General features: G+C 43.9%; 1 protein-coding gene and 1 long non-coding RNA gene across 6 annotated transcripts in view; one reads left to right on the top strand and one right to left on the bottom strand.

The window, feature by feature from the left end:
* The window catches only part of LOC113931083, a 67,691-nt gene extending 42,703 nt beyond the window's left edge, over positions 1-24,988 (top strand). Inside the window, exon 4 of one of the 4 annotated variants that reach the window (XR_003522681.1) lies at positions 24,725-24,988. This is a non-coding gene — a long non-coding RNA (uncharacterized LOC113931083). Of the gene's footprint in view, positions 1-7,311; positions 7,441-7,768; positions 7,888-19,372; positions 19,749-24,724 lie in introns of those variants that run through there. The other 3 variants (XR_003522678.2, XR_003522677.1, XR_003522679.1) reach the window with 3 other exon arrangements.
* On the bottom strand, positions 5,563-26,049 carry LOC113931081 (PWWP domain-containing DNA repair factor 3B-like). Of its 2 annotated transcripts, none has more exons than XM_035725737.1 (3): positions 25,039-26,049; positions 9,987-10,170; positions 5,563-9,243 (listed from the first exon to the last, which is right to left on the bottom strand). In XM_035725737.1, the coding sequence occupies exon 3, from the start codon at positions 9,022-9,024 to the stop codon at positions 7,015-7,017; it is 2,010 nt and encodes a 669-aa protein (XP_035581630.1). In that variant the 5' UTR covers positions 9,025-9,243; positions 9,987-10,170; positions 25,039-26,049; the 3' UTR covers positions 5,563-7,014. The 2 variants fall into 2 exon arrangements, with proteins under 2 accessions (XP_035581630.1, XP_027464652.1); XM_027608851.1 differs by lacking the exon at positions 25,039-26,049 and adding an exon at positions 17,278-17,388.
* Between the last annotated feature and the right edge of the window lie 557 nt (positions 26,050-26,606).

The raw sequence follows: 26,606 nt of genomic DNA, 5'->3' as shown, positions 1-26,606 counted from the left end.
ATCCCCGACGAACATGGATGCAAAAATTCTCAACAAGGTACTAGCTATTAAGATCTAACAGTGCATTAAAAGAATTGTTCACCACAATCAAATGGGGTTTATCCCTGGGTTGCAAGGGTGGTTCAGTATTCACAAATCAATCGACATGATACACCACATTAATAAAAGAAAGGACAGGAACCATATGATCCTCTCAATAGATGCAGAAAAAGCATTTGACAAAGTACAGCATCCATTCTTTTTCTTAGAAAAGATTTTATTTATTTTAGATAGATAGATGATAGATGGATGATAGATAGATAGATAGATAGATAGATAGATAGATAGATAGATAGATGATAGATAGATAGATGATAGATGATAGATAGAGAGAGACAGAGAGACAGGAGGGGTAAAGCAGAGGGAGAGGGGCAAGCAGACTCCGCATTGAGCATGAGCCCAACACGGGGATCAATCTCATGGCCCTGAGATCATGAGCTGAGCTGAAATCAAGAGCTGGATGCTCAACTGATGGAGCCACCCAGGTGCCCCCCAGCCTTCATTCTTGATAAAAACCCTCAACCAAGTAGGGATAGAGGGAACATACGTCAACATCATAAAGGGCGTATGTGAAAGACCAATATCATCCTCAATGGGGAAAACTGAGAGCTTTTCCTCTATGGTCAGGAACAAGACAGGGATGTCCACTCTCACCGCTGCTATTTACCATAGTACTGGTATTTCTACTTCTCTAATTTTTTGAGGAACCTGCATAGTGTTTGCCTGTACAACTGACGCTATTTGTGGATGACATGGTACTATATACAGAAAACACTATAAAGCCTCCCCCAAAAATCTATTAGGAGTAAGAAATGAATTCAGTAAAGTTGCAGGATACAAGATTGATATACAGAAATCTGCTGCATTTCTATACACTAATAAAGATGAAGGAGGAAGAGAAATTAAGAAAGCAAGCCTATTTACAGATGCACCAACAATAATAATACGTAGGAACAAATCTAACCGGGGAGGGGAAAGACCTACACTCTGAAAACTATATAAGACATTGGTGGAAGAAATTGAAGATGACACAAACAAATGGGAACATACATGATGCTCATGGACTGGAAGAATTAATATTGTTTAAATGTCCACACGACCCAAAATGATCTACAGATTCCATGCAATCCCTATCAAAATACCAATGGTATTTCCCACAGAGCTAGGACAAATAATCCTAAAATTCGTATGGGATCATAAAAGACCCCGAACAGCCACAGCGATCTTGAGAAAGGACAAAGCGGGAGGTGTCACAGTCTCGGATTTCCAGCTATGCTACAAAGCTATAGTAATCAAAACAGTATGGTACCGGCACAAAAATAGACACATTGGCCACTGGAACAGAATAGAGAGGCTAGAAATAAGCCCACGCTTATCTGGTAGATTAATCTGTCACAAAGGAGGCAAGGATATACAATAGAGAAAAGACCATCTCTTCAACAAATGGTGCTGAGGAAACTGGTCAGCAACACGCAGAAGAATGAAACTGGACCACCTTCTTACACCATACACACAAATAAACTCAAAGTGGATTATAGACCTAAATGTGAGGCCTGAAACTATAAGACACCTAAAAGAAAACATGGGCAGTAATCCCTTGGACATCAGCCTTAGCAACGTATTTATGTCTCCACAGGCAAGGGAAATAAAACTATTGGGACTAAAAATAATTTCTTAGTATTGTTAACTATCCAGTTAGTGATAAAGTTTCTTCAATTGTATTAAAAACCATTCAAAACCATTAAGCAATAGTAATCAAAATAAAAAAAAAAAAAAAAAAAAAGTTTTTTTTTTTAAACAGTTTGATTATTGGAGTCAGAAACCAAATAATTACCATACATTGTGATTGGTAGAGATGTCTCTTAAGTCCCTTTGAATCTAGAGGATCTTCCCTCCATATTTCTCTTGTTTCTCTTTCTTTTTTTTTTTTTTTATTGCAGTAAAGTTGACATAACATTTAGCACTTTAATCATTCAGGAGTGTTTAGTACTTTCACAAAGTTGTGCAGTAATCACCACTAATTAGCTTCAGAACATTTTCATCACCCCAAAAGGAAACCCTCACCCATTAAGCAGTCACTCTCCATTCCCCCAATTCTCAGGCTCTGGCAAACACTAATCTGTTTTGTGCCTCTTGCGAGTTGCCTATTCTGGGTATTTCATATAAATGGAATCAAACAACATGTGGTCTTTCTTGTCTGGCATCTTTGGCTCAGCCTAACGTCTTGAAGGTTTATCGTGTTGTAGCATATATCAGAACCTCATTCCTTCGAATTGACCAAATAATATTCCATTGTACGGGTATACCAAATTTGTTTATCCATTCTTCATTTGATGGAAATTTGGGATTATTTCCATCTTTTGGCTGTTGTGAATAGTGAATAGTGCTTCTATAAACATTCTTGTACAAGATTTTGTTTAAACCCTTGTGTTCTGTTATTTTGGGTGTATATGTAAGAGTGGAATTGATGAGTCACATGGTAGTTCTATATTTAACCTACTGAGGAATCGCCAAATTGTTTTACATGGTGGCTGCACCATTTTGTATGTCCACCAGCGATATATGAGGGTTCCAATTTCTCCACATAGTAATGTCCCCACTTTCATTTCTGATTTTAGTAATCTGACTCTTCTCTCCTTTCTTAGTATAGAATCAGTACTGCTTTTATTTTCTCATACTCTAAGGAGATAGCAGCTTCATAGGCTTCCATGTGTGCCTTCCCATATACTGTCACTTGTGCTGATATGAAGATTGTGCCACCCACCAAGTACGTGATTGCCAACTATATACTGAGAGCCTGGAGAAAGAAAAGGAAAAAAAAAAAAAAAACCCTGGGTGATCCACAGAACCATTGGATTTCCTGTCAGATTAAAATGAGGCAGAACTCCATTATTATCTAGACTTCAGAAGCCCCTTTATAAGCAGAGAACTCATCTTCAATATAGTTTTTTTTCAAATGCAGGTATCCTCCTTACCACAGTGCACAGGTACCTCGGTAAACAGACACGGGTTTTTGGGAAAGGCTTGGCTGGGTTTTTCTGACCTCCACCTTAATCAAGGCTCTGGGCCCATGGGCTGACTTAGACCCTGACACTTGGTGGGGGACTAATGTTTTCCACTACGGTTGCTAGCATCGGCTTTCTGCTTACCAGCTCTCTCTTTTCTTTCTTTCTTTCTTTTTTCCTTACGAAAATCAAGTAATACCCCCGCCAGCTGTCCATACATCCAGACCCTAGAACACTACTACCTACCATCTATACTATCTATATTGCCAGAGATTCCGGTCAGTCAAATGAGAGTGACTCCACCCTGGCCTTGCTGCCCGGTATGGTAATGATGCCCGCCTTGCCCCTGGTAGTTTTGTGCCACCACTGGGACCCTGCCTTTTGAGAATCCTGTCGTCTCCATTGATTGCTAGTTCCATGCCATCATCGCTTGCTTCCAGCAATGGTTTGCCGAGGAGAGTCAGCACTGGGCTCTTCACAGACGCCAGTGAAGGATGAGTGCCTTATTTGAGTAGTGATTTCTCTGCCCTCCAAAGAAACAGAGGCTGGAGGTAGGACGTCTGATCTCACGTTATAAATCATATCTAAAAGCCTACTCCCCTGGACCTTCTCACCAATTCCTCGATTTTCTCTGCCTAGGAAGTTCCGGTATTTCCATGTCATTTACTGTAGACTCTTGTTGTCCACGCTTTTATAACGTGCACATTATAGGGGCCCTTAAAGGGTCTGGGTTGGCCCCTTTAGGGACATCAAACCCTGAGTCACAGCTCTGTGTTCCCACGTTAATAAGTTCTCTCCATACTGACTTACATTCTGCTCCCTGTCTTGCGGGACCAACATTCTCAAAATCCAATGGCACATATATTATCTCGCTTCATGCAAGTACATATGAGCCAGGTCCTGCAGTGTCTTCTGAATGTAAGGCATTTCCCATCCAAACCAAACTGTATTTTTTTTTCTTGTGCTGTCATCTTGCTTAGTCGTACCTACCCTTGTTATTAGTCCGACAGTAATGGAAGTTAGCCGAGATTAATGTTGAATAAGAGAAGCAACATTTGTTTGGGTGGCTGCCCTGGATGAGGTCTTTGCAGGGTCTCCAGGAACAAGGAAGCTTCTCCAGTAGCAAGAGTTAGGGGGCTGCTAATGCCCAGGTGAGGTTTCAGGGGATTCTGGGTATTCAGTGTTCTCGTGCTCATCACCTTAGTGTGTCTCGGGGTTCCACTTTGTCAGATCCATACATAAATATGGAGAACTGTGAGTTCTGTGCCTGCCATCTCCATGCATCTCTGCCAGCCAACAGTTACGGTCAGGGGCTCATGTTCCACCATCTGCCTTATGACCAGAGGAGAGGAGGTCTCCTTGATCCAGTAGGTTAGGGTGGGTGACAGGTTGGGCTATCCCATCAGACACACACACACACACACACCCATGACAGAGAACCGGTTTAGGGCCATCTTAGAGCCACCTTAACAACTGCTCAGGCGGGGAGGTATCTCAGAGTCTACACAGCCAGCCCCCCAAATCCGGCTGCACACCCCAAATGTGATCCTGGTTCAAGTGGAGAAGAGATGCATGTTCTAGGCATGTTGTCCTCTTCAGTGAATGCCTCGGGCAGAAATGACACCCCAGGAGGGGCCAGGTCCTCTCCCTTCACCCGAAACCAAGAGATACTCACAAACTCACAAGTATGGGAAAATCCAGGGTTCTGGTTTCACATATAGGCAATCAATCCATGATGCCGATAAATATTTCTCACTAAGAATGTGAGGTAGAGCATCACAGTCATCTTAGAAATTAGATTGTCACCTGGGTCCCAAGATTGTCATCTTCTTTCTATGGCACCTGAAATTTATCCTCAGATCAGGGTCTTAAACCACATCTTACTTGCTCTACTGACTCACAATGCTATGGAGGGATGGAGGGATGGAGGGAAGGGTGGATGGATGGATGGATGGATGAGATAGTGAAGAAAATAGTAGAATGTAGAGCCAGATATGGCTATATGAGAAGGCTGACGTTGAGTGATGTATTTGATTCGGAGAGACACGATGTTTATGGAAGACCTAAAGCGTGTTGTTCCAGTGTACAAGGTCCACATAGAGCATGGAGACGGGGTGTTTCCAAGTACTTTTCAGGACCATGAAGAGGTCATGTGGATTAGCCCAGGCAGAATGCCTCAGGAGTCATTGGTGTCTCTCAGGCAGAGCCCAAAGAAGGTTCTGATGGGTCTGAAGCTTACACAGTTTGGAAGGCCCTCTTCTAAAATGATGAAAACAAGCATGGAAGTGAGTATTTGTTTAGGATGAGAAGGAAATTCATGATAAACTTTAAAAGATGATGACTAAATCACCGAAATCCCAAAATAGTATGCGCGCACACACACACACACACACACACACGCACACACGTATGTATGTGTATGTACATACATATACATATTTAGAGGCACCAACTCTGTGGTTGTACAATCTAAAGTGTGATGAAACAGAAATTCAAGGTGAAAGATGCAGTGGTTTTATTGTGAATCAAAACAGCTAACTCTTACAGATTTTACACTCACACATCTCATGGCCACATGAACACAGAACATGGGCCTGTGAGTGACAGTTGACTCCCTCTAAGAATAAAAATGCACTTGGGTTCATGTTACACCTTTAGTGTTTATTTTCACAACAAGTTTTAAAAGTAAACTAGCTTTCCTGACATTTTTTTTTTCCCCCTCAAAAAAATGTTGTTTCAAGTTAGGAGAACGATTCATGGGCTTCAGAATTTATTACTTTTAGTTAGATACGTTTCACTGTATTCTGACAACAGCCATATTTAGCCAGATGGAGGATTTTCTGTTGCCCATTTCTGAGTTCCCAGGTCCTCGTCCATCTATTGCTCAAGCAGCCTGGAATGACCCACTAGCCTGCATTTATAACTGTTGGAGCCTGTCAGGGCTAGTCAATGAATAAGTCAAAAGAGAAAGCTTGCTTGGTAGGGGACAAATGACTGTGTTTTAGGGGACACAGGTCCGGAACACAGCACAGGCTTCCCTACGATTTGTGTCCCTTAGATGGGCTCCTAGCAGTGAGCTTGAATTCGTAGGTCTAAAAGAGCTAAACTGTGTGTATGATTACTCTCGTTGTCTTCCACATGGGGATAAACCACCATGTGTAAAGCATCCAGTCAGTTAGGAAGACAGCCGGGAGCCTGTCTGTTTTAGGAAACCACTTAGCCACCGAACAAGAGCTACTTCCCTAAGTGGAATCTTAGGGAAGCGAAGAGTTAACAGTCTTGCACAGGCTGACAAAATGTTTACTGCACGTTGAGATTTCGCTCATCCACTTGTGGGCTGCATGCAGACGACCCATTAACTTTGGATTCCAGACTGCTTTTCCAAGAGCCATTTGAAGGTAGTGACAGTGTATAGAAAACATCTCTGCTGTTGGCTTCACCCCTCAGGGCTATTTTTCCAAACAAATAAGCATGGCAGATCGAATTCAGGAATTATCTCAAGAAGGAATCCAATCATTTATACTGACGGGTCGCAAAAAGAATGAGAAATCCGTGTGAAGTTTCTGTGTAAACATCTATCTTAGATTTCAAGAAACGATTGTGGCTTAAGGTCTGACACCAGGGGTCTTTCATGTAAGAAAAGAACGCGCATCCTATATTAAAATATGAAGTACTGTCAAAAGCAACATTATGAAAACACCTGGACAGCTACGCATCCAAGCAAGTAGAGGGAAGTACCACTGTTTGCAGTATTTTAACAAAATTAGTTTGTGAAGCATTTGGGAACCAGCAGCGACGATGGCCGTGCTACCCGTAAGTGCTAGAGATCGCTCCAAAATGAATCCAGCGTGTTCCCGGGGTCTCAAATTTACAGAACATATTTACATGCCATAGGGAAGGGAAGGATCACACATTTCATACAGACAGGGCGGTGAGGGGTCTCCCTGCTAAAGTGCGGGCACAGGAGGAGTTATTTGGCTTTGGCCCTTGTTGCTGATCTCTTTCTCATTTCCTTTAGGATATTTTTATCAAATAGCTCTTTTTCCCGGTAACGCACGGGTGGCCCCTGTAGGTACTTTTGTTCTGCCTCCTTGTAACCTAATCCATCGAGTGCAGCAATTGAACAAATGATTGCTTCTGGCAGAAGAACTTCCAGAACAAAACTCACTTTGTCGTCCCTTGTCAGAGCCAGCGTGTTCTTGTCTATCTGTTTGTAGATTTCTTGCAAATGTCTTACCACGACATCCAACTGGTCTTCCTCCTCCAGGTACGTTTCAATGCAGATCACGTACCTGCTTGAATTCAGAAATGATGCCAGCCACCTGGACTCTTTCCTGCCTTTGACAATGTCCAGAAGATGGTGATCAGCTCCCTTTCTTTTCACGATGAAGTCCACGAGCTTCTGGTTGGCTCGGTCCCGAGCAGCCCTCATCCGGTCAGGGAGAATTTTCTTGCAGGGCCTCTTCCCGCCCAGGGAGGCCTCCTCTTCAGAATCTTCCAGGTCGGCATAATTCACCTTTGGGAAATCAATCTCCACATCCGCGTCTTGGATGGCTTTCCTGATTGGGTAACTGATGTCGGCAGCGTAATAGTCCAGGAAAGAGCCTCCAAAAGACCCGTGACTCAGCCCTTCTCTGTAGTGGGAAATCAGGGAGAAACACCAGTTCACACTTTGCTCGTACACTTTCCCGGCTCTCTTCATCAGTTTTTCTTTCTCTTTACAGTCCAGATGCTTTAATCTTCGAAGAGGAACTCGAATGCCACTCATTTCACCGTCCATGTTTGCCTCAATCAAAAGCACCCTTGCAGTCTGCTCTGTTTGGCTGACACTCTTTACCACCGCTGGCCAAAATGGGTGATTCTGAAATTTGAACCAGACCATCATTCCTCCTTCAATGGGACAAGGCTCCTGTGGAAAAGCCATGCTTGTCGGTTGTCCCATTTCCTTGCTGACGTCCTTTCTAATAGCAGTGGTGGGGTTAATAGCCTTTGAGTTGACGGAAGGCTGAAGTTCTCGCAGCCCTTTCTCAGACTCTGGTACCTGCAGCTTCCTTTTTCTGTTTGCCAGACGGAGTGAATAACGCAGCTTCAGGTTAGGGGCACTGGAGGATGCTGCCACACCTTCCAAGCCTGGCTTCCGGGGACCCTCTCCGTGGTCCTCGACATTCCCGGAGAAGGCAGAGCATTCGGAGGAGACGGCCAGGGTCTTTGGGTAGGTGTCCTGTGCCTCTTCTTTCAGCGCCTTGGGTACCGTGCGGTTGAACCCCGGTGGCAGAGATGGAAGGGCGCCTCCATCTTTAGCACCTGTGCCCTCCTCCTTGACTGGGCAACGCAAGGACCTAACTCTTGAGGTGTCCCTCTTTCCCTTGCCCTCTTTCTCGTAAGCGCCTTCTGAAAGTGACGGGAAGTTTGGGTACATGCTGGAGCTTTGTGAGGACTCCACTTGCATTTTCCTTGGAATGGGAGTGACGGTTCTGTGTGCCTGTGGTCGGCCACCGTCTGGGGCGTCCTCACTCTGTGAACATACCAGCAGCGATTTGAGTTTTTTGCTTTTCCTAAGACTCCTCAGTAAGCTCCCTTTGGGCTTCCGGTACTTTCTACGAGATCGCTTTTGTGGTCCCCTTGGGGACGGCTTAACGGTCTCTGGATCATCTGATGCTCTTGCTGGACCCAGATTTGCTCTCTCATTCAGAATCTCCAGTGCCACGGTAAGAGCGTTTCTGTAGGGCACTTCCTGTCCTGGCGGGACACTGGCCTTCGACTTGGCTATTAGCAAGGAGGTAATGTATTCAATTTGAGACTCATTTAGGATCTTTATGTCTGTGCTTTTCACTTTAATTTTCTCATCTACGGAGAGTATTTCAACTTTCAGAGAAAGTGCCCCTTTCCTCTTATTTTTCGGTGAGATCCTAGATCTGGACAAAACCTTTGCTGGCCAAAAATGGCCTTTCCAATTGCATAGGACATACTCAGCATCCATTATGATTTGAGTTTCCTCTCAAGAGGTAATTAACGGAGGTCGAGAGGTCTGGCCATCATGCCGGCAGGCATGGCGGGTCTTCCCTAAAACAATGTTGTGCACCACACCTTTTTGGCCTAGGACCGCAAAGGGCTTACAGCTTGCGTGGCCAGTCCTTCTTCACCCCAATCTCCCAGGGTCGCTGGAACTTGTGTTTTGAATGGACTATACTGGAGCATACTGGAATGTGGGAAAGGAAAAGAGGAAAAGTATTAGAAAAAAATTCCTTTTGTGAAGGTAGAAGAACATTGGTCAATGAGAATTGATAAGAGATAAAACAAAGAACTATAAAGAGTGTGTATCAGACAGGGGGTAAATACATGGGAAGTATCCGGGGGCGGGGGGGGGGGGGGCGGGGAGGGGGGAAGGCAGAAGATACCAGAGGAATTTTATTACTCTCCAAACCCAACTTCTTGCCCTGCTTGTTACTACTGCAGTACTAAAGAGCACCTGTGTGGGGAGGCGGGTGTCATTTTCCAGATCTCATTTGTGTTATTGGACATCCTGTGCCTTTTGGGCTCTCTGGGGCTCATCCTGGGGGAATGCTTCAGCTTTCATTTTCTGGGGGTGCCAGTGCCACCCTGTGCACCCCAGGAAGCCAGAGGTGATCTCCAGCCTACAGACACTGAACGTCAGCACAGTGTTGTGTTCCAAGGGCATGAGCTTAGAATCCAGAGGCTCACGAAGGTCATCATGGTGGTTACTGGAACCATCCTTCATAAGGATTGCCGCAGGCATGGGCCATTGGCTGTGACCTGCCCTTTTTCATTTCTCTATGGTGGCTTAAAAGGCTGTTTCCCCTGCCCCCAGCACATATTTGTGGAAAGAAGTGGCTGTAGAGTGAGGAGCGGAATAAACCACACCCCAAATGTCAACATGAAACGATTGCAAATGAAATGGTTAGTAAAATGGGAACGTCTTACAGAACACCACGGAGGTCAGGGGAGGCGAGGTTCTGTGAGCTGCATCTGTTGATTCACACACTCCAACTGCTTGTCCGGCAGGCCCTTTACTCTGCTCTGTGCTTCTGAAGTGCACGCTCCTTCCAGGGATCAAATGACAGCAAATGTAGATACTCAGGACCTACTACGTACCCCTAATGTTAATCTAGAAAATCAGAAAAGCAGATGGGAAATTAAGCCAAAGAAATGGGGATGGATTCATCATTTGCCCTTCCCCAACTCTGGAATGTAGCCCATTCTGGAACAGAAATGTTCGTTAAATCTCGTTTATAATGTAGACATGTCTATTTGCTTCCTTCTTTTGCTTTTCAAAGTTATTTCCACGTTAAGCTACTTAGTTAAGGCTAGTCCTCCTATTTCAGAACCGTGGGAACTACTGCTTTCATAATAGTCTTTTTTGTCTGTCTTGGATGCAGAGATTTCATAGTAGCAGCTTGTGTGTGTGTGTAACAAAAATGGGGTCTATAATATAAGTGTGTTTTGGTGTTTCTCAAGTAACATTAAATGGGTTTGTGGAGAAGATAAAATGGGTAGAATATATATATATATATATAGGAGGCAATACATTATAGAATGTACGTTATACATTATAGAACGTATAGGTAGAATACATACATACATATATATATATAAACACATATATATATATATGGAGAGAGAGAGAGAGGTAGGAGGCAATACATTATAGATGCTTACTGTCAATGTGATGGTATATGGGCTCGTCACACATTTCCTATGCATCCATATACACATGCCTGCACATATTACCTAGGACTACATTTCTTCACTCAAGAGCATATTTGATCACTGTTTCATGTGAATGCTGATTTTTCACATCGTTTTTGTGAATCTCTTTACAATGTGGTTTCTCTGACATTTAAAAACTTTACTTAAATACATTTCAAACATTTAGATGTGTGTGACGCAGAAAATGCAATTGTTCTCTCAATCCCTCTCCCCACCCCCCAAGAAATACCCTGTTAATGGGTTCTACTTTTCTACATACACTGTTCAAATATGTATAATATAATTCACTTACAGATCTTAGCTCATCCATTATCAGTTTCAAATGATATGTTTCATAATACAAACTGTTATTTCCCTAACAAATGCATGTATGCACAACTTTGTTCACACGTACTCATAGGTATAATATGAACTGTATGATGACTAACTCTACCTACTTTGGGCATAGCCTGCGCAAACTTTTCCTTGCCAGAGTGTATGATCATGCAGGTATTGTGTCCTCCGCTTTAGAGAACTCAGTGTGCTGGCTCTCAGAACACAGGTGTGATGTGAGGACACAGAACAAAAGGGAGAAGGAAAAACAGGTGATTCAGCCAACCGCAGTCTCCCTGCAGCAGGACCTGCCAGCCCCTCATACAGAACAGGGAGTGCCTGAGTCACCTCAACTCCAACCAGATGGCTACCCCTCCCCAAGACACACAAACACACACACTCACAGGAATATACACACACCCAGGGTGATGACGTCAGCGACCCAAGATGCCTGATATTGGTGCATATAATCCATGCTTTCTGCTCTACACACGCATGCAAATGTTTCTGCTTGCAGGGCGGAATGTTATTTGCGGCTCCTTTCGGTTCCTTATTTTGAAAATACACATGGAAAATCTAAAATGCTGTTTGAAATTATAAAGTAGGAAAAATGTGACGCATCAGTAACCTGACCACCTAGGAGGAACGTTGACTGCAAATATATGGGTCCATAGACTCCAGCATTTTTTATTCTGTTTATACGTATTTTCTTGAAGATATTAAAAAGGTTTTAAAGCCATACCCCACCTATTTGGATATTCTCTCCTATTCACATTTGTGTACACCTGTTCAACTATGAAACACTTTAATGGAGGAACTTTCAGCGGACAACCAAAATATCAATGGCAGTTACTTTTCCGATTACCAAGGCAATGCATCCTTGAGAGAGGCAATCAGAAGGGAAGGGCGTTAAATGAAAATGTTAAATCCCAAATGGCCGCCTCACCGTACGCTTTGGCCCGTTGTCCAAATGGCTTCCATTAAGGGTTGGTACATAATGTTGCAGATGATTTCCTCTTTATCTTTCGTACTAACAAGAGCACAGCTCTCTTCTTTCCCTCCAAAGATGCATACAGGTGGATGTATAGACAGACAGAGGACAGAGGGATAGAGCTAATGATGTGTAAATGTTGATCCTCTTTTGCACACCGGGAACAATGTATTAAAATGCCTTAAAAATAGAACCTTGAATGATACTAAAGTCACTTTTAAAGTAACCCCCAATCCTCAGAGGGCTTGGATATGAAAATGTATCTAGAATTTTAGTTTACAGTATCAAACAAGACTGCCCATAAAATAAAATAATAAAATCAAATAAAACAAATAGAATAAATCCCAGGGACGCCTGGGTGGCTCGGTCAGTTAAGTGTCTGCCTTCGGCTCAGGTCATGATCCCAGGATCCTGGGATTGAGTCCTGCATCTGGGCTCCTAGCTCAGCAGGGAGCCTGCTTCTCCCTCTCCCTCTGCCCTCCCCCTGCTTGTGTGTGTGCGCGCGTGCGCACACACACACACACACACACACACACACACACACACACGCTCACTCTCTCTCTCGCTCTCTCCCTCTCACAAATAAATGAATAAAAATCTTTAAAAAAAAAAAAACAAAAAACCCCAGAAGGGTTAGCTTCAACACCAGGACAGTGTGGGCTGATAGTAGTGTGAAAGCATATAGTAAACAAAAACTTTTCCCAATGTATCCAAAGTGCAATGTCAATTTTTGTCTCTCAAGCTTTCTTTAAAATCTCAACACTAGAATGTAACCACGTGAGACCAGGACTTTTTATTTATCATATTCACTGTGATGTGTCCAATACCTAAAGCAGTGCAAGAAACCTCGTCGGCGCTCAACAAGTATTTGCTGAATGAATGGGATAGGGAGATTCTCACCTTATTCTTAGGTGAAAATTCCATCTGACCCCAAGTTGTTCTGGTCTTGGTCACATAATAGCAATTTTAATTTTGTAATAAAATCTCAAGGCTCAATTTCGTCATGAGGATGCCCAGTCTCAGGTAATAATTAAAATCCTAGCTTGGTGGGCGCCTGGGTGGCTCAGTCAGTTGGGCATCTGCCTTCGGCTCGGGTCGTGATCCCAGGAGCCTGGGATCAAGTCCTGCATTGGGCCCCCTGCTCAGCGGCGAGTCTGCTTCTCCTTCTCCTTCTGCCCCTTGCCCCCCTCCCCCACTTGTGCTCTCTCTCTCTCTCTCTCTCTCAAATAAATAAATATTAAAACAAAAACCCAGAAGGGGAATGGTATAAATAGCAACTCTGCAATTTATAACTTCACAGTCAATTCCAGACCATCATGAAATAGAACCCTCAGATGGATCAGCTTCAACTTTTAAGTCCTGGTATAACTTTCGTTCTATTCCATTTGCTCTTTGGTTAAGGCATGAAAGAACTTTTACAGTAAAATCCGCTGGTCCATCTTGCATGGAATGGTCCTTTTGTAGTGCTTCTAAAATAGTCCTATTTTTTTCAGCCCCACATGTGTGTGTGTGAGGCAACATATTCTCCATATACTTCAAACAAACCAACACAATTTAACAGACTGAATAAGGAAGCAGATGGAATACAGCTATCTTCTATGAAGCCAGACATTAACAAGACTTGCAAAAATGTAAAGCAATGCCACTCCTCTTATACCATTTAAAAATTTTTTGAATATAGTTATTTTCTCTTTTTAACGTCACTACCAATCCCATTAGAATATAGTTATTTGCATAAAAATGTTATTGTGTTCACATATAATGATTTTATTTTAAATGAATTAATAAAAATTTGAAAATTAAAACAAAATGAATGAAAGAACTTGATGGCAACGAGTCTTTATTTCTCCAATCAACGGCCATGAGTTTTGGAAGAATTATTTTGGAAGCTTTATTCCTTAACTCTTTTCCCCAGTGAGGGCTGTAATCACTTCCAAAGAAAGAAGAAGACAATACTCTGAAGGTATTGTCTCAAAATAAGGGCACTTTCCCTGATATGACTCCCGTAGCCACCCCCCCCCCCCACGCCCCACTCCCCAGAGGCAGGAGTTCTCTCATCTTTACCCCAACACCCCTTCATCCCTTCCCTGCAATTACTGCTTATTTATTGGAGTTTTTTTGTTTTGTTTTGTTTTGTTTTTTTGAGAGGGAGCAGGGAGGGAGGGGCATAGGGAGAGGGAGAGAGAAAATCTTAAGAGCAGGCTCCACGCCTAGGGTGGAGCCCAAGGCAGGGCTCAGTCTCATGACTCTGAGATCACGACCTGAGCTGAAATCCAGAGTGGGAAGCTCCACCGGCTGAGCCACCCAGGCACCCCTCGGAGCTTCTTTTTTTTTTTTTCTTTTAAAGATTTTATTTATTTATTTGAGAGAGAGAGAGCGTGCACGAGCAGGTGGAGGAGCAGAGGAAAAAGCAGACTCCCCACTGATCAGGGAGCCCAACACAGGGCGCGATCCCAGGACCCTGGGATCATGACCTGAGCCGAAGGCAGACACGCCTAACCGACTGAGGCACCCAGGCGCCCCGTCCCCCTTGGAGTTTCTTTTAAGCTGTAGGTCTTGTGACTTTAAACTGTCCCCAAAACACGTATTTCCATAAATGGACAAGTTGGCAGTTCCCCCTTTTTATTATAAAGGCACATTTTATGTAATTTCAGTTGTAAAAGAAAATACATTCTCGCCTATGTTTGCACCTTTCCAGTGCCAGATGAATTCAGCACGAACTTTCACATGTAAACGTTCTTAAGTTTTCGTTGGGTTTGAGTTCCATTTGTAGAATAACTGAATGGGAACTGATATCTTGAAAGCTTTCCCTTCTGTTGTTCACTAGTTTCATAAACTCAGAAAGGTCATGCCTACTTGGAAATGCGGGCCAGTTTTGTACAAACATTTAAATGGCAAATATTACAAACTGAAAAGTCATCAACTGTCCTCGGTCTTCTCAAAGAAGTGAAAAAATTAGACTTGCCTCTCAGCTACAAATGATCAGCTACGACACTAAATACACATACACCTTCAAATTGCCAAGCTCTGCCTCCTCATTTTTCCTTAACAAAGAAGGAACCACAGCAGCTACTCCTGCAGGCACACACCACCAAGAGCTATCTAGCTACTCAGAGAAGGAGGAACATGAGTGCTTGAGCAAAGAACTATGCAAAGGTCAGGGTTTCCCTCGGGGCCTTATTTTAAGACTAGAGTGACTTCTCTCCCATGCCTTTCGCAAACTCAGGTGGTTTCTCCCATCAAGTAGGCCACCTTTCTTCCAAAGATGCTCTGTTACCCCTGCAGTCCCTATTACCTGCCACAAGGAGACCTCCGCTACCGTCTATAACACTATTGAAATCATGCACGGCATTAGGGTTGAAAAAGTCAAGGACAGCCCCCTCTTTCCTGCAGGCGAGACCTCCATAGCTACAAATAGCCAGGCGAGCGGACAAGGTGTGTATTTCAGAACGTATTGATTTCCCTGTGTCGTGTGCAGGGGGAAAAAAGCTGCCCTCGTTCACAAGATAAGTCGCTGCATTGTAGGTTGTCACAACAACGCTGGATGTATGCCAGATGCTTGCTACCCATGGGGAAAGACTCACAAACCTATGATCTAAGCCAACAAGGGCATGTTATGTCTCCAACACAAAGACTGATGCAGACCTTCATGTACTGACTCAGGGGGGAAAAAAAAAAAATTCAGACACAAAACATCTAACTAGAGACCAATTAAGTACAAATAATACGCTTTACATGAAGCACACATTCACATGGAGAGCAACGGTATATACTTCATCTTGGGATACAAAAAAACATGTCAATGCAAGAGAAAAGTCTAGAATGGTCAACAGAAATGTCCCATGGCATCGTTCCACTGAAAAGAGAAGAAGAAAAAGGATGGAAGTGTGTGACGAGTGAGGGTAGACATCATCATTTTTCAAATGTTTTAAAATGTTACAGGGAGGACACATTGACGTGTTCATAGGCACCAAAAACCTTACTTTACGAAGATTCTAAGGAGATATGAAATGAAATACTGGACGTAAGTGAACAAAAGAGAAGCCGAGCAAAAACGGTAGCCTACCATTGCATAGAAAGCAACGAGAATAGACTAGAAATGTCCTTGAGGTATATTTTATATTGATCAAAGGAAATAGTCATTATTAAATTGTATATATTTAAACACATAAGAGATATCGTATTGCAGTCCAGGAAGAGAGAAGGGCTGCTGAATGTATGAAGGAACAATAGCCAACAATGTTCCAAAGTAAAGAAAAATATCAGGTGGTATACTGACGTGCCAAACTGCAAGCGTCATACATTTCCTCCCCTCCCACTCCCCCCGCCCCCCCCCACCCCGCACACACGAAAACACACATACAAACGGGTCTAGGCTCATCATGGTAAAACTTCTAGAAACCAAAGGGAAAAGAACTGCCTTAAAAGCAAAGAGGGAAAAACAAACATGACTAATAAGCCATATTCTCTTATTATTTTAATTAGAGCTTGACAGAATTATTTGGAGACCAAAAAAGAAAAAGAAAAAGGAAAAGAAAAAGGAAAAGAAAAAATAAAGACAAAAAGGCACAATGAGACAAGAGTGCCATGACAGGAGGTGTAGGCACTTGTAGTTCTGGAGAAACCAAGGGACGATATGGTGGTTCTGGGAAGCCATGACCTCTGAGGAGGAGACCTCAGAGCTTGGGCTCAGACTTTGTCTTTTAGAGATGTTTCTTAGTTCGTGTGTGTGTCAGCTACTCGGGGTGAGCACAATATTATCCCTTAGGTTACACAAAGTGACATCAGATCTTCCAATCCTACCCACTTGCCTCATTTGCGGACTTCAAATTTTCCCTCGCCTGTCGTCCGCACAGTAACTTCCCTATACGTAGGTGTAAATGAGTAAACTTACATCTTTAAGGGTTCATGGGACAGTCGTTAAGCAGAGGTACACGGTGAGAAATATTTGGGGATCTCTGCTTTCAAGAACTCAGGTAACAATGTCCTCGTGCAGTGGTGTCACGTCAGGACAGCAAAACGGGGCTGGGGTATGACAGGTTATTCAATCACCTTAGCCCCCCACAAGAGGAGCTGCCGTCCTCTCTTATAAAACAAGGAGGGATCAGAGCTCTTTAAACTAAAGACCGCACACCGGGAACACACAAACGCGCGCACACGCACACGCACAACACACACACGCACAACACACACACGACTCACATTGATAGCAGACACCGGCTAGTCTCGATGTTTCTACAGTTACTCCATCTCTCCAGTCTGTAAATATCCTTGTTAAATGTTTCTGCCTCCAGGAAAGAATGGCTTACCCCAGTTGTCATGGAAACCAGAATGTCATCAAAACATTCTCCCTGTTGTTAGCTTTCTGTGGAAACCAGGAAGTACTAATACATCCTCAGATGCAGAGCATTGATCTCACTCTGTCAGTTACACCCTGACCAATCCAGTGAATGAATGAGTGAGTGAATGAATGAATGAAATATTAGAGACAATACCCAGTGTTCTCAGAAAAGGCATGGAGGGCAGGGGAGTTTTCGCAAAATGGATTATGGAGGAAATGAAGTAGAAATAGATAACAGCTTCTGTTTTCCCGTCACACGTGTGCGTGCGCGTACACACACACACACACACACACACACACACACACACACACACACACACACCCCACTGAGGATCCGGGTCCTGTGAAGGACCTCCTTTGAACCTGCCAGGACACATGAGGCCAGGTGTGTTTGTGTAGGTGGGACCCAAGGACTCTCAGTCCATTTAAAATGACCCAAGAGGAGAAAAAGTGTGGGGCTAGAGGACCTGGATGTCAGGGGAAGGCAAACTAGAAACTCAGGTTGCAGTAGGACCAAATGACCCTGAGTCTACACGGGGACAAATATGTATTGACAGGGTTTTCAGGACACCAGTGGTTCCTGAGAAGAGAGACAACTCCCCAAAATGTCCTTGATCTAGGACAATAGGGAGATAGAGATGAACCTCTCACATTTGGGATCTGTGCTCAGCATGGACTGCTGCAACCACACTGACAATGAATACTATGCTCGGAGATAGGGCTCCTATCATCAGGGCACACAGCACACACTTCCTCTCTCATAGTCCTTTACGTTAGGGGACAGAGCTGCCCTGTGATGCAGCTCTTCCTCCTGTTAATGGGCTCCCGGCAGCTCTTCTGTGGCCAGTCCTGGGCAGTGATGTGCTGGAAACGGGCCTTTGGGAGGGGAGAGTGCAGTTCCAATTTCCAGGGTTTTCCTATTTCCATGAGGTAAAGACTCCCATTTTGGCCGACTTCAAGCCACTGACATGATGTCACTGAAGGCTGATTTGGCACGTGATGCCCCAGATCAGCCCTCATGAGGTGATGGTTCCGGACGAACCCGGCACAGCCCTGGACCCCAGATTCTGGAGCAAGACAAAGCCCTCCCATTCTATACGCAAGCCAAGAGAGAAGGGCAAGCTGGACTTTCATAGAACTGTGCCAACTGAATGAAGGCTTTCACCAGGTTCTTAGCGTAGAGGAGAGGGAGAGAGATACCAAGACCCCCCACGTAGCCTATGTAGGTTTTGGGGAGGGAAAATAGTGGGGTGCATCCATGGTCGATCTTTTCAAATCAGAGATGCTTTCTGAAAGACCGATGCGGGTTTGAGTCTCAGCTCTGCCTCTCCTCAGCTGTGTGACTTTCACACTGCGCCCTTAGCATCTCTGTTCCTTAGTCTCCTTTTTTTTTTTTTGGTCAAATCAGCTAATAGTGTCTCTGCTCTCAAAGGGTTGATTGAACCTCAGGAAGGAACAGTAGACTTCGGCAGTGCCCAGTGGTTCGTTCTGGGAGAGCTGGGGGGTGGTCCCTGAGAATCCTCTGGAGGACCAATGAGGTCTTCTTCTCCCTACTCAGTATCAGTGAATCTGGATTGCTTGGTTGCCTTTCCATTGAGACAACAGATTGTAAGAGGTGAAGTGAAGAGGCAGGTAAGAAAACCCAGGTCTTTCCTACTCAGGTAGGTATTAAATAGATTTGCAAAGATAGAAAACAATACCATACTTTTAATACTTGGTTTTCAAAAATGTAGTATTTTTTTTCCCCATGAAGCGTATTTACATGTAAGCCATAATGGGCTTAATATCATTTTTAAATGAATACATTAAAATGGAACGGCCTAGGTTTTGTTTTGTTTTGTAGTTTTTTTCAAAATACTTCAACATTTTGTTACAGTGGTCTAAGAAGCATTATCTTTAATTAAGATATTTTTTTATTGCTGGGTCATAGGGTAGCTCTATTTTTAATGTTTTCAGGCACCTCCACCCTGTTTTCCAAAGTGGCTGTACCAACTTGCATTCCCACCCCAAAGACAGAGATGTAGCGAAAAGAAGGGCCACACGCACCCCAGCGTTCATAGCAGCAATGTCCGCAGTAGCCAAACTGTGGAAAGAGCCGAGATGCCCCTCAGCAGATGAGTGGGTCAAGAAGATGCGGTCCATACCTACAAGTGGAATATGACTCAGCCCTCAGAAAGGATGAACACCCGACTTTTACATCCGCATGGATGGGACCAGAGGAGAGGATGCTCAGTGAAATAAGTCAAGCAGAGAAAGACCATTATCACATGGTTTCACTTATTTGTGGAACGTGAGGAAGAGCACGGAGGACATCAGGAGAAGGAAGGGAAAAATGAAGGGGGGGGGGGCGGGAATCGGAGGGGGAGACGAACCAGGAGAGACTGTGGACTCTGAGAAACAGACTGAGGGTTCTAGAGGGGAGGGGGGAGGGGGGAGGGGGGAGGGGGGAGGGGTTAGCCCGGTGATGGGTATTCAGGAGGGCACGTTCTGCACGGGGCACTGGGTGTTATACGAAAACGATGGATCGTGGATCACCACATCAAAGACTAATGATGTAGTGTGTGGTGACTGATATAATAAAATAAAATTGCAAGAATAAAAATAAAGCATACCATCCAGTGGCATTGAGTAAATCTGCCATGTTGTGAAACCGTCACCTCTATCTTCTTAACAAAACAGTTTCGTAAGTTCTAAAGGAAATCTCCTACCCATCTTATACCCAGTCACTCCTCACTCCCACCTGCCCCCAGCCCTTGGCAACCACAACTCTACTTTCTGTCTTTATGGCTTGGCTTATTCTGAATATTTCATGGGAATGGAATCACACAATATGTAACCTTTTGTGTGTGGCTTTTTACACATAGAATGATGATTTTAAGGTCCATCTACATTGCAAGGTTCCCTTTTATGTCTGCATAATAGTCTGTTGTATGGATATTCCGCCTTAGGTTTATCCCATTCATCTGTTGATAGAAATTTGGGTTGCTTCCACTTTTGCCTGTTTTGAACAGTGCTACTGTGACCACACATGTTCATGTGTTTTTTGAATGCCTGTTTTAAATTGGGGGGTGGGGTGGGGATCTCTCCGCGCCATCATATGCTAATTATATGTTTAAGCTTTTGAGGAACCACCAAACTGTTTTTACTTCTTTTTATTTTTTTAAAGATTTTATTTATTTGAAAGAGAGAGAGAGAGCACGAGCACAAGCAGGGGGAGATGGCAGGGAGAGAGAGAGAGAGAGAGAGAGAGAGAGAGAGAGAGGGAAGAGCAGGCTCCCCACCGAGCAGGGAGCCCACCACGGGGCTCGATCCCAGGGCCCCGAGATCATGACCTGAGCCAAAGGCAGATGCTTCACCGCCTGAGCCACCCAGGCGCCCCTCACCAAACTGTTTTTACCAGTGGCTGTACCACTTTAAGTTCCCACCAGCCGTGTATAAGGCTTCCAACTTCCCCCACGCGCTCAACAGCAATTTGCTATTTTCCCCCTGATGTTAGACATCCTAATGGGTGTTAGCAGCTATTGTTAGGTTTTGATTTGCAATTCCCAATGACTAATGATGTTGAGCATATTATCATGTGACTGATGGCCGTTTGTACATCTTCCTTGGAGAAATACGTATTCAGATCCCTTTCCCATTTTTATTGTTTGCTTTGCCATTTGGTTGGAGTTGTGAGGGTTCTTTACATAACCTGGTTACTAGACTCTCCCTAGACATATGATTTGCCAGTGTTTTCTCCCGTCTTGTAGGATATCTTTTCTCTCTCTCTGTCAAGGGTGTCTTTTAATGCAAAAAGACTTTCATTTTGATGAAGGCCAACTTACCTATTTTTTTTTTCTTTTGTTGCTTTTGGTCTAATATTTAAGAAGTCCAAGGTCACAAAGGTTTACTACTGTGTTTTATTCTAAGAGTTGTATAATTTTAGCTCTTATATTTAGGCTTTCTGTGTATGGTGTGACTATAGTGTCCAACTTCATTGATTGGTATGTGGATATACCATTGTCCCAGAGGCACTTGTTGAAGAGGCTAGCCTTTTACCCCTCCCCGCCCCCCTCCCCCGGCACTGGACGGTCATCGTCAGCCATCCCTCATCCAACACACTGGTGTGCTTACAAGAGCCAATGAAATGCTGAGCAGTATAAGGAAGGGAATTAGAAGTAAAACATAAATCATCCGCTTAGCATTAGCCTGTGAACTCGAAGTAGTCAGTAGGAAAGTGGGATTGCACTGAATGAGATATTGAAGCTTTGCTTCCAAATCTTAGATGAAAGAAGTAAAATGTGTGATTAAAAACAGGAAAAAAAAAAAAAAAAAGAAACCCCAGAGCTGGTAGCAAATTAAGGCAGGTACAAAAGAGTGCAATGTTGAAAGAAGCTAATATGCGGGGAAGAGGGAGAGAGAGGAAGGGAGAGGGACGTAAGCAGATAGGATCCCCCAATTTCCAACTGTAGGGTAGGTCTCGGTAGTGGAATGAAGTATGAATTTCACTTCCTCCGTAGATTGTATATTTTGTAAAAATTATTCTACCGTGAATATTTATTGCTTTTATAATTAGAAGAAAGACTTAACAGTAGAACTTAACTAAGAGCGCTCTGTATTAAATTATTTTTGGAAAGTGGGATGTTCCCTATTAGCTAACCTCTGGAAGGATGATTTGAAAATTCATGAAATCCTCCTGGCACCGGTGTAAGAAATCAAAACGTGGTGTAATGATCTAGAGATGGGGGATTCATCCAATTCCTGTGTTTTCGTGTAGTCGGATGACAATTGAGATGCATCAATTTGATTTCCCCTTAACAATTTAATACAGGGGCGCCTGGGTGGCTCAGTTGGTTAAGCGACTGCCTTCGGCTCAGGTCATGATCCTGGAGTCCCGGGATCGAGTCCCACGTCGGGCTCCCTGCTCAGCGGGGAGTCTGCTTCTCCCTCGGACCCTCTTCCCTCTCGTGCTTTCTATCTCTCATTCTCTCTCTCAAATAAATAAAATCTTAAAAAAAAATTAATACAGACAAGTTCAAGTTTGGTGTTAGAAAAGTCAAAAGACGGGTATTAAGGAGGGCACGTACTGCATGGGGCACTGGGTGTTATACGAAAACAATGAACCGTGGATCACCACATCAAAAACTAATGATGTGTTGTGTGGTGACTAACATACCATAATAAAATAAAATTAAAAAAAAAAAAAGATGTTACGACTCAGTCTTGGTTATTCGTGGAGCAGATACTCCACTCATGTCCTTTGTTCCAATTTCCTTCCTGTTTTTCAGATTTTTTAACAGTTAGTTCTAACAACCATGGACTGCATTTGCAAAACACAGTGGTGTTTTGAAGCCACCAGATGGAGATGTTGAGCTGCCATTGTTAATGACAGTCAGGTCCTCCTTGAGGAATAGAGTGGTTCCAACTTTGGTGGGGTTGAGATCAACCTGGAGCATTTATTTAAAATGCAGATTCGGGGTTGGTACGGCCACTTTGGAAAACAGTGTGGAGGTTCCTCAAAAAATTAAAAATAGAGCTACCCTATGACCCAGCAACTGCACTCCTGGGTGTTTACCCCAAAGACACAGATGTAGCAAAAAGAAGGGCCACACGCACCCCAACGTTCATAGCAGCAACGTCCGCAGTAGCCAAACTGTGGAAAGAGCCGAGATGCCCTTCAGCAGATGAGTGGATCAAGAAGATGCGGTCCATACCTACAAGTGGAATATGACTCAGCCCTCAGAAAGGATGAACACCCAACTTTTACATCCACGTGGATGGGACTGGAGAAGATGATGCTCAGCGAGACAAGTCAAGCAGAGAAAGACCATTATCACATGGTTTCACTTATTTGTGGAACATGAGGAAGAGCACGGAGGACATCGGGAGAAGGAAGGGAGAAATGAAGGGGGTGGAATCGGAGGGGGAGACGAACCAGGAGAGACTCTGGACTCTGAGAAACAAACTGAGGGTTTTAGAGGGGAGAGGGTGGTGGGGGGATGGGTTAGCCCGGTGATGGGCATGAAGGAGGGCACGCGCTGCACGGAGCCCTGGGTGTTATACACAAACGATGGATCGTGGATCACCACATCAAAAACTAACGACGTACTGTATGGTGACTAGCCTAACATAATAAAATAAAATTTAAAAAGAAAATGTAAAATCTTTTTTTAGATTATAAAATCACCTGCCTATTTTTGTACTTAAAAAGTTATGTACAGTTTAATGGACAGCTTTACTAATATTTGTCAGACGAGAACCTTTAATAAAAGATGTGAGTTGAATTTCTAAAAAAAAAAAGTAAGACATTTCCAGAATGAAAGTGGATAACAGGAGAGTATGCAGTTATGGAGACCAAAGGAGAACAAAGAGAATGGAAGGAAAAAAAGAAGAGAGGGGTCAACCAGGCTGCACACAGTTTTTTTGGTTTTTTTTTTTTGCTTTTATTCAAACATCTGTCGTCTTCTCTGACTTCTTTTGGAGAAATACCGCCTTAAAGAATAAGAATGCCCTTGTGACATTTGACGACGTACCGTAAATAATTCGTATACTTGAAATATATATTTCCCATCCCCAGCCCACATCGGTTAATGAAATGTCATATTTAACCCTGATGATGAAAATATTCGTTTTTTTTATGCTTTGAATTATACAGCAGGCACTGGTTTGCATTCGGTGTTTGATATTCAGGAAATTGCCTACCAGTGACTAAAAAAGTGGCCATAATAACGGCAATATAATAATTATTATAACATAATCACAATGATATAGAATTAGTTATGAACATTAATATCATTATACTGTTATTAATATTTGAGTGCTCGCTTTCTGTTATTGAGTGCCCATAAGGGTTTTTGTGCTTTATGTTGCTTAATTTCATCCAAAATGTTATGAGACAAATACTACCGTTGTGCCTTTAAGGTAGTGAGAAAGTCAGCGAGGCTTAGGGAAGTCAAGAAATTAGTTCGGTGTCTCACAGCCCATAAGTGGGACAGCCTCGTTTAATTTCATGCTGGACTTTCAGTTCATGCTTTGAGCATTTTTGTGAGTTTCCCTTTAAGAAAACCCAGTGTGGTCAGGTTTTACATTAATTTTAGAAAGGCACCGGTTGCAGGGACTCCCAGCTCACCACCTAAATCCTTGCGCGCCTCTTCTTCCTGGGCCCCCAACCTAGGCATCATTTCCCGGCTTTCCTTGCTGTTAGACAGGACTACTGTGTGACCGAGATCCAGGCAACGGGATGTCAGCGGAAACGATGGGCGCCACTGCCAGCCCTAACTCGTAAAAACCTCACACCTGGTGCGCCTCTCTGCTCTTTTCCCCTTCTAGCAAACTGCAGAGCAGGCCACCTCCGGGGCAAGCGTGGAAGCCACATGCTGGACGTGGCAGACTTTCTGACAGCCTGGGTCCCTGTAGAAGCGCATGGATAATGCCCACCAGGAGGACATATCCGCTTTCCCGGAAGTGTTACAGGAGAGATGAACGAGGTGGTTTTGAATCATTATACACGTGTGGGTTTGGATGTTACGGTGATAGTCTACCACACCTGATACAAGTTGGGTAAAAATAAATTTCAGGTACGTACTGCTCTATCATTGTGCATTGCATTTTACTGCATTTTGAATAGTGGCTCAGACAAATACCTTTATTCCAGGTAACACACGGTAGGGATACATAATTCAGGGCTGGTACCACAGCTCAAGGAGCCAGGATCTTCTTTCTTCTTGTCCCTCTATCCCTGAACTGTGGCTTTTGTCTCCAAGGACCCAGGCGTTGGATCTGTACTGCTGGCAAGACAAAGGGGAAAGCTCAAAGGGGGAAACCAGCTGCGTCTTTCCAGTTCACGAAGCTCTCCTAGGAGTGCCACCAGTGTCATCTGGGACAAGCATCATGGCCACCGCAGGAGCTGGACCGGGCCATGTGCTCACCTCTGTATGCAGCGGGGTCAAGGTTCTGTTAGTCAGGATGAAAGGGTGAAGGATGGAATGCTTAGGTAGGTACAGGACCCACCACAGCACTTACCTTACACTGCCTTTATTAATTACCCCAATCCCTTGTGGGAGCTTCTTACAAATTCCAGATTCCCGTCCTCGTGCCAGCCATAAAGAATCAGAATGTCCCTGAAAATTTGGAACCCGAAAGTAGTTGTTGAGCTACTGATCTTTGCTCTACCGAGGATAACCCCTCTTCCTTGTCACCTGGTCTGATCTGCACGAACTCTTCGGTGGGTTTGTCATTTCATAACGTTTAGGTGCACTCCGAAATGTCAAAGATAGCACCTTCCTCGATCAACTTGTTTTGAACTTTACATCGGAAACAACAACTTTGTAAAAGGACTTCCACGTCTACAGGGACACTCTTCGAACCATTTTCTGTATTACTGGAAGAGACAAACACTGCTAGAGATCATGATTTACAGCTGAAGATGTGGTTTATTCCCAGAGCGGCAAAGGGACACTAAACAGTGACAGGCGAGGGCCAGGGGAGAGCAATGGGTCAAAATACCAAAGGTCTGGTCCTAGCTCTCCTGGGCCGCTCTGCAAACTTGGGTAAACGTTTCTGCTCCTTGGTCCCCGTCCTCTTAAATTATAAACTGGCCTTACACTAATTCATCTTCCAGAGGGTTATTAAGATAATTGAGTCGGGGGTATGTATACTTTCAAAGGGCAGTAAAGCTCACAGAAATGTTGTTTTTGTTTATGGGCAAACAGTGACCAATAGGAATTGTAAGCTCCAAATCTGGCTGGTAGAATTATACAGGTTTCCCGCATGGTCAGAGTGAGGCAACATAGTACAGTCTCACCGGCCACACAGGTGATTGGATTACAGCGCCGTGAGAGGAGAGCGGGCGACACAAGTCACAGTGGCAGGCAAACGAAGGAGTGTCAACCAAGACTCGACAGAGAAGTTGGCTGAGCTTGTTCAAAGGCCCAGTGGCAGGAAACAGCAACGGCGTGCTTGAGGAAACTGCAAGAAGCTCCGGATGGAGAGGATAAAAGGGGAGTCCAACCAGGCAAGATGCTAAGGGTCCTCATATGTAGGGTGGACCCTCTTGTGGAGGCTCTGAGGGATCACCGAAGGATCTTAGGCGTCACGGTGTAAGCTAATATCCGAGGATTCAGAGTTAGACAGATCTGACTCAGAACCTTCGTTCTACCACAAGCTGTGGTTTTGGCACAGGATAAGCGAAATGACTCGGGGAACAGGATAG

Source organism: Zalophus californianus, chromosome X (genome assembly GCF_009762305.2).
Source record: "Zalophus californianus isolate mZalCal1 chromosome X, mZalCal1.pri.v2, whole genome shotgun sequence".
Classification (NCBI taxonomy): domain Eukaryota; kingdom Metazoa; phylum Chordata; class Mammalia; order Carnivora; family Otariidae; genus Zalophus; species Zalophus californianus.
This window is presented reverse-complemented; position numbering and strand designations above follow the sequence as displayed.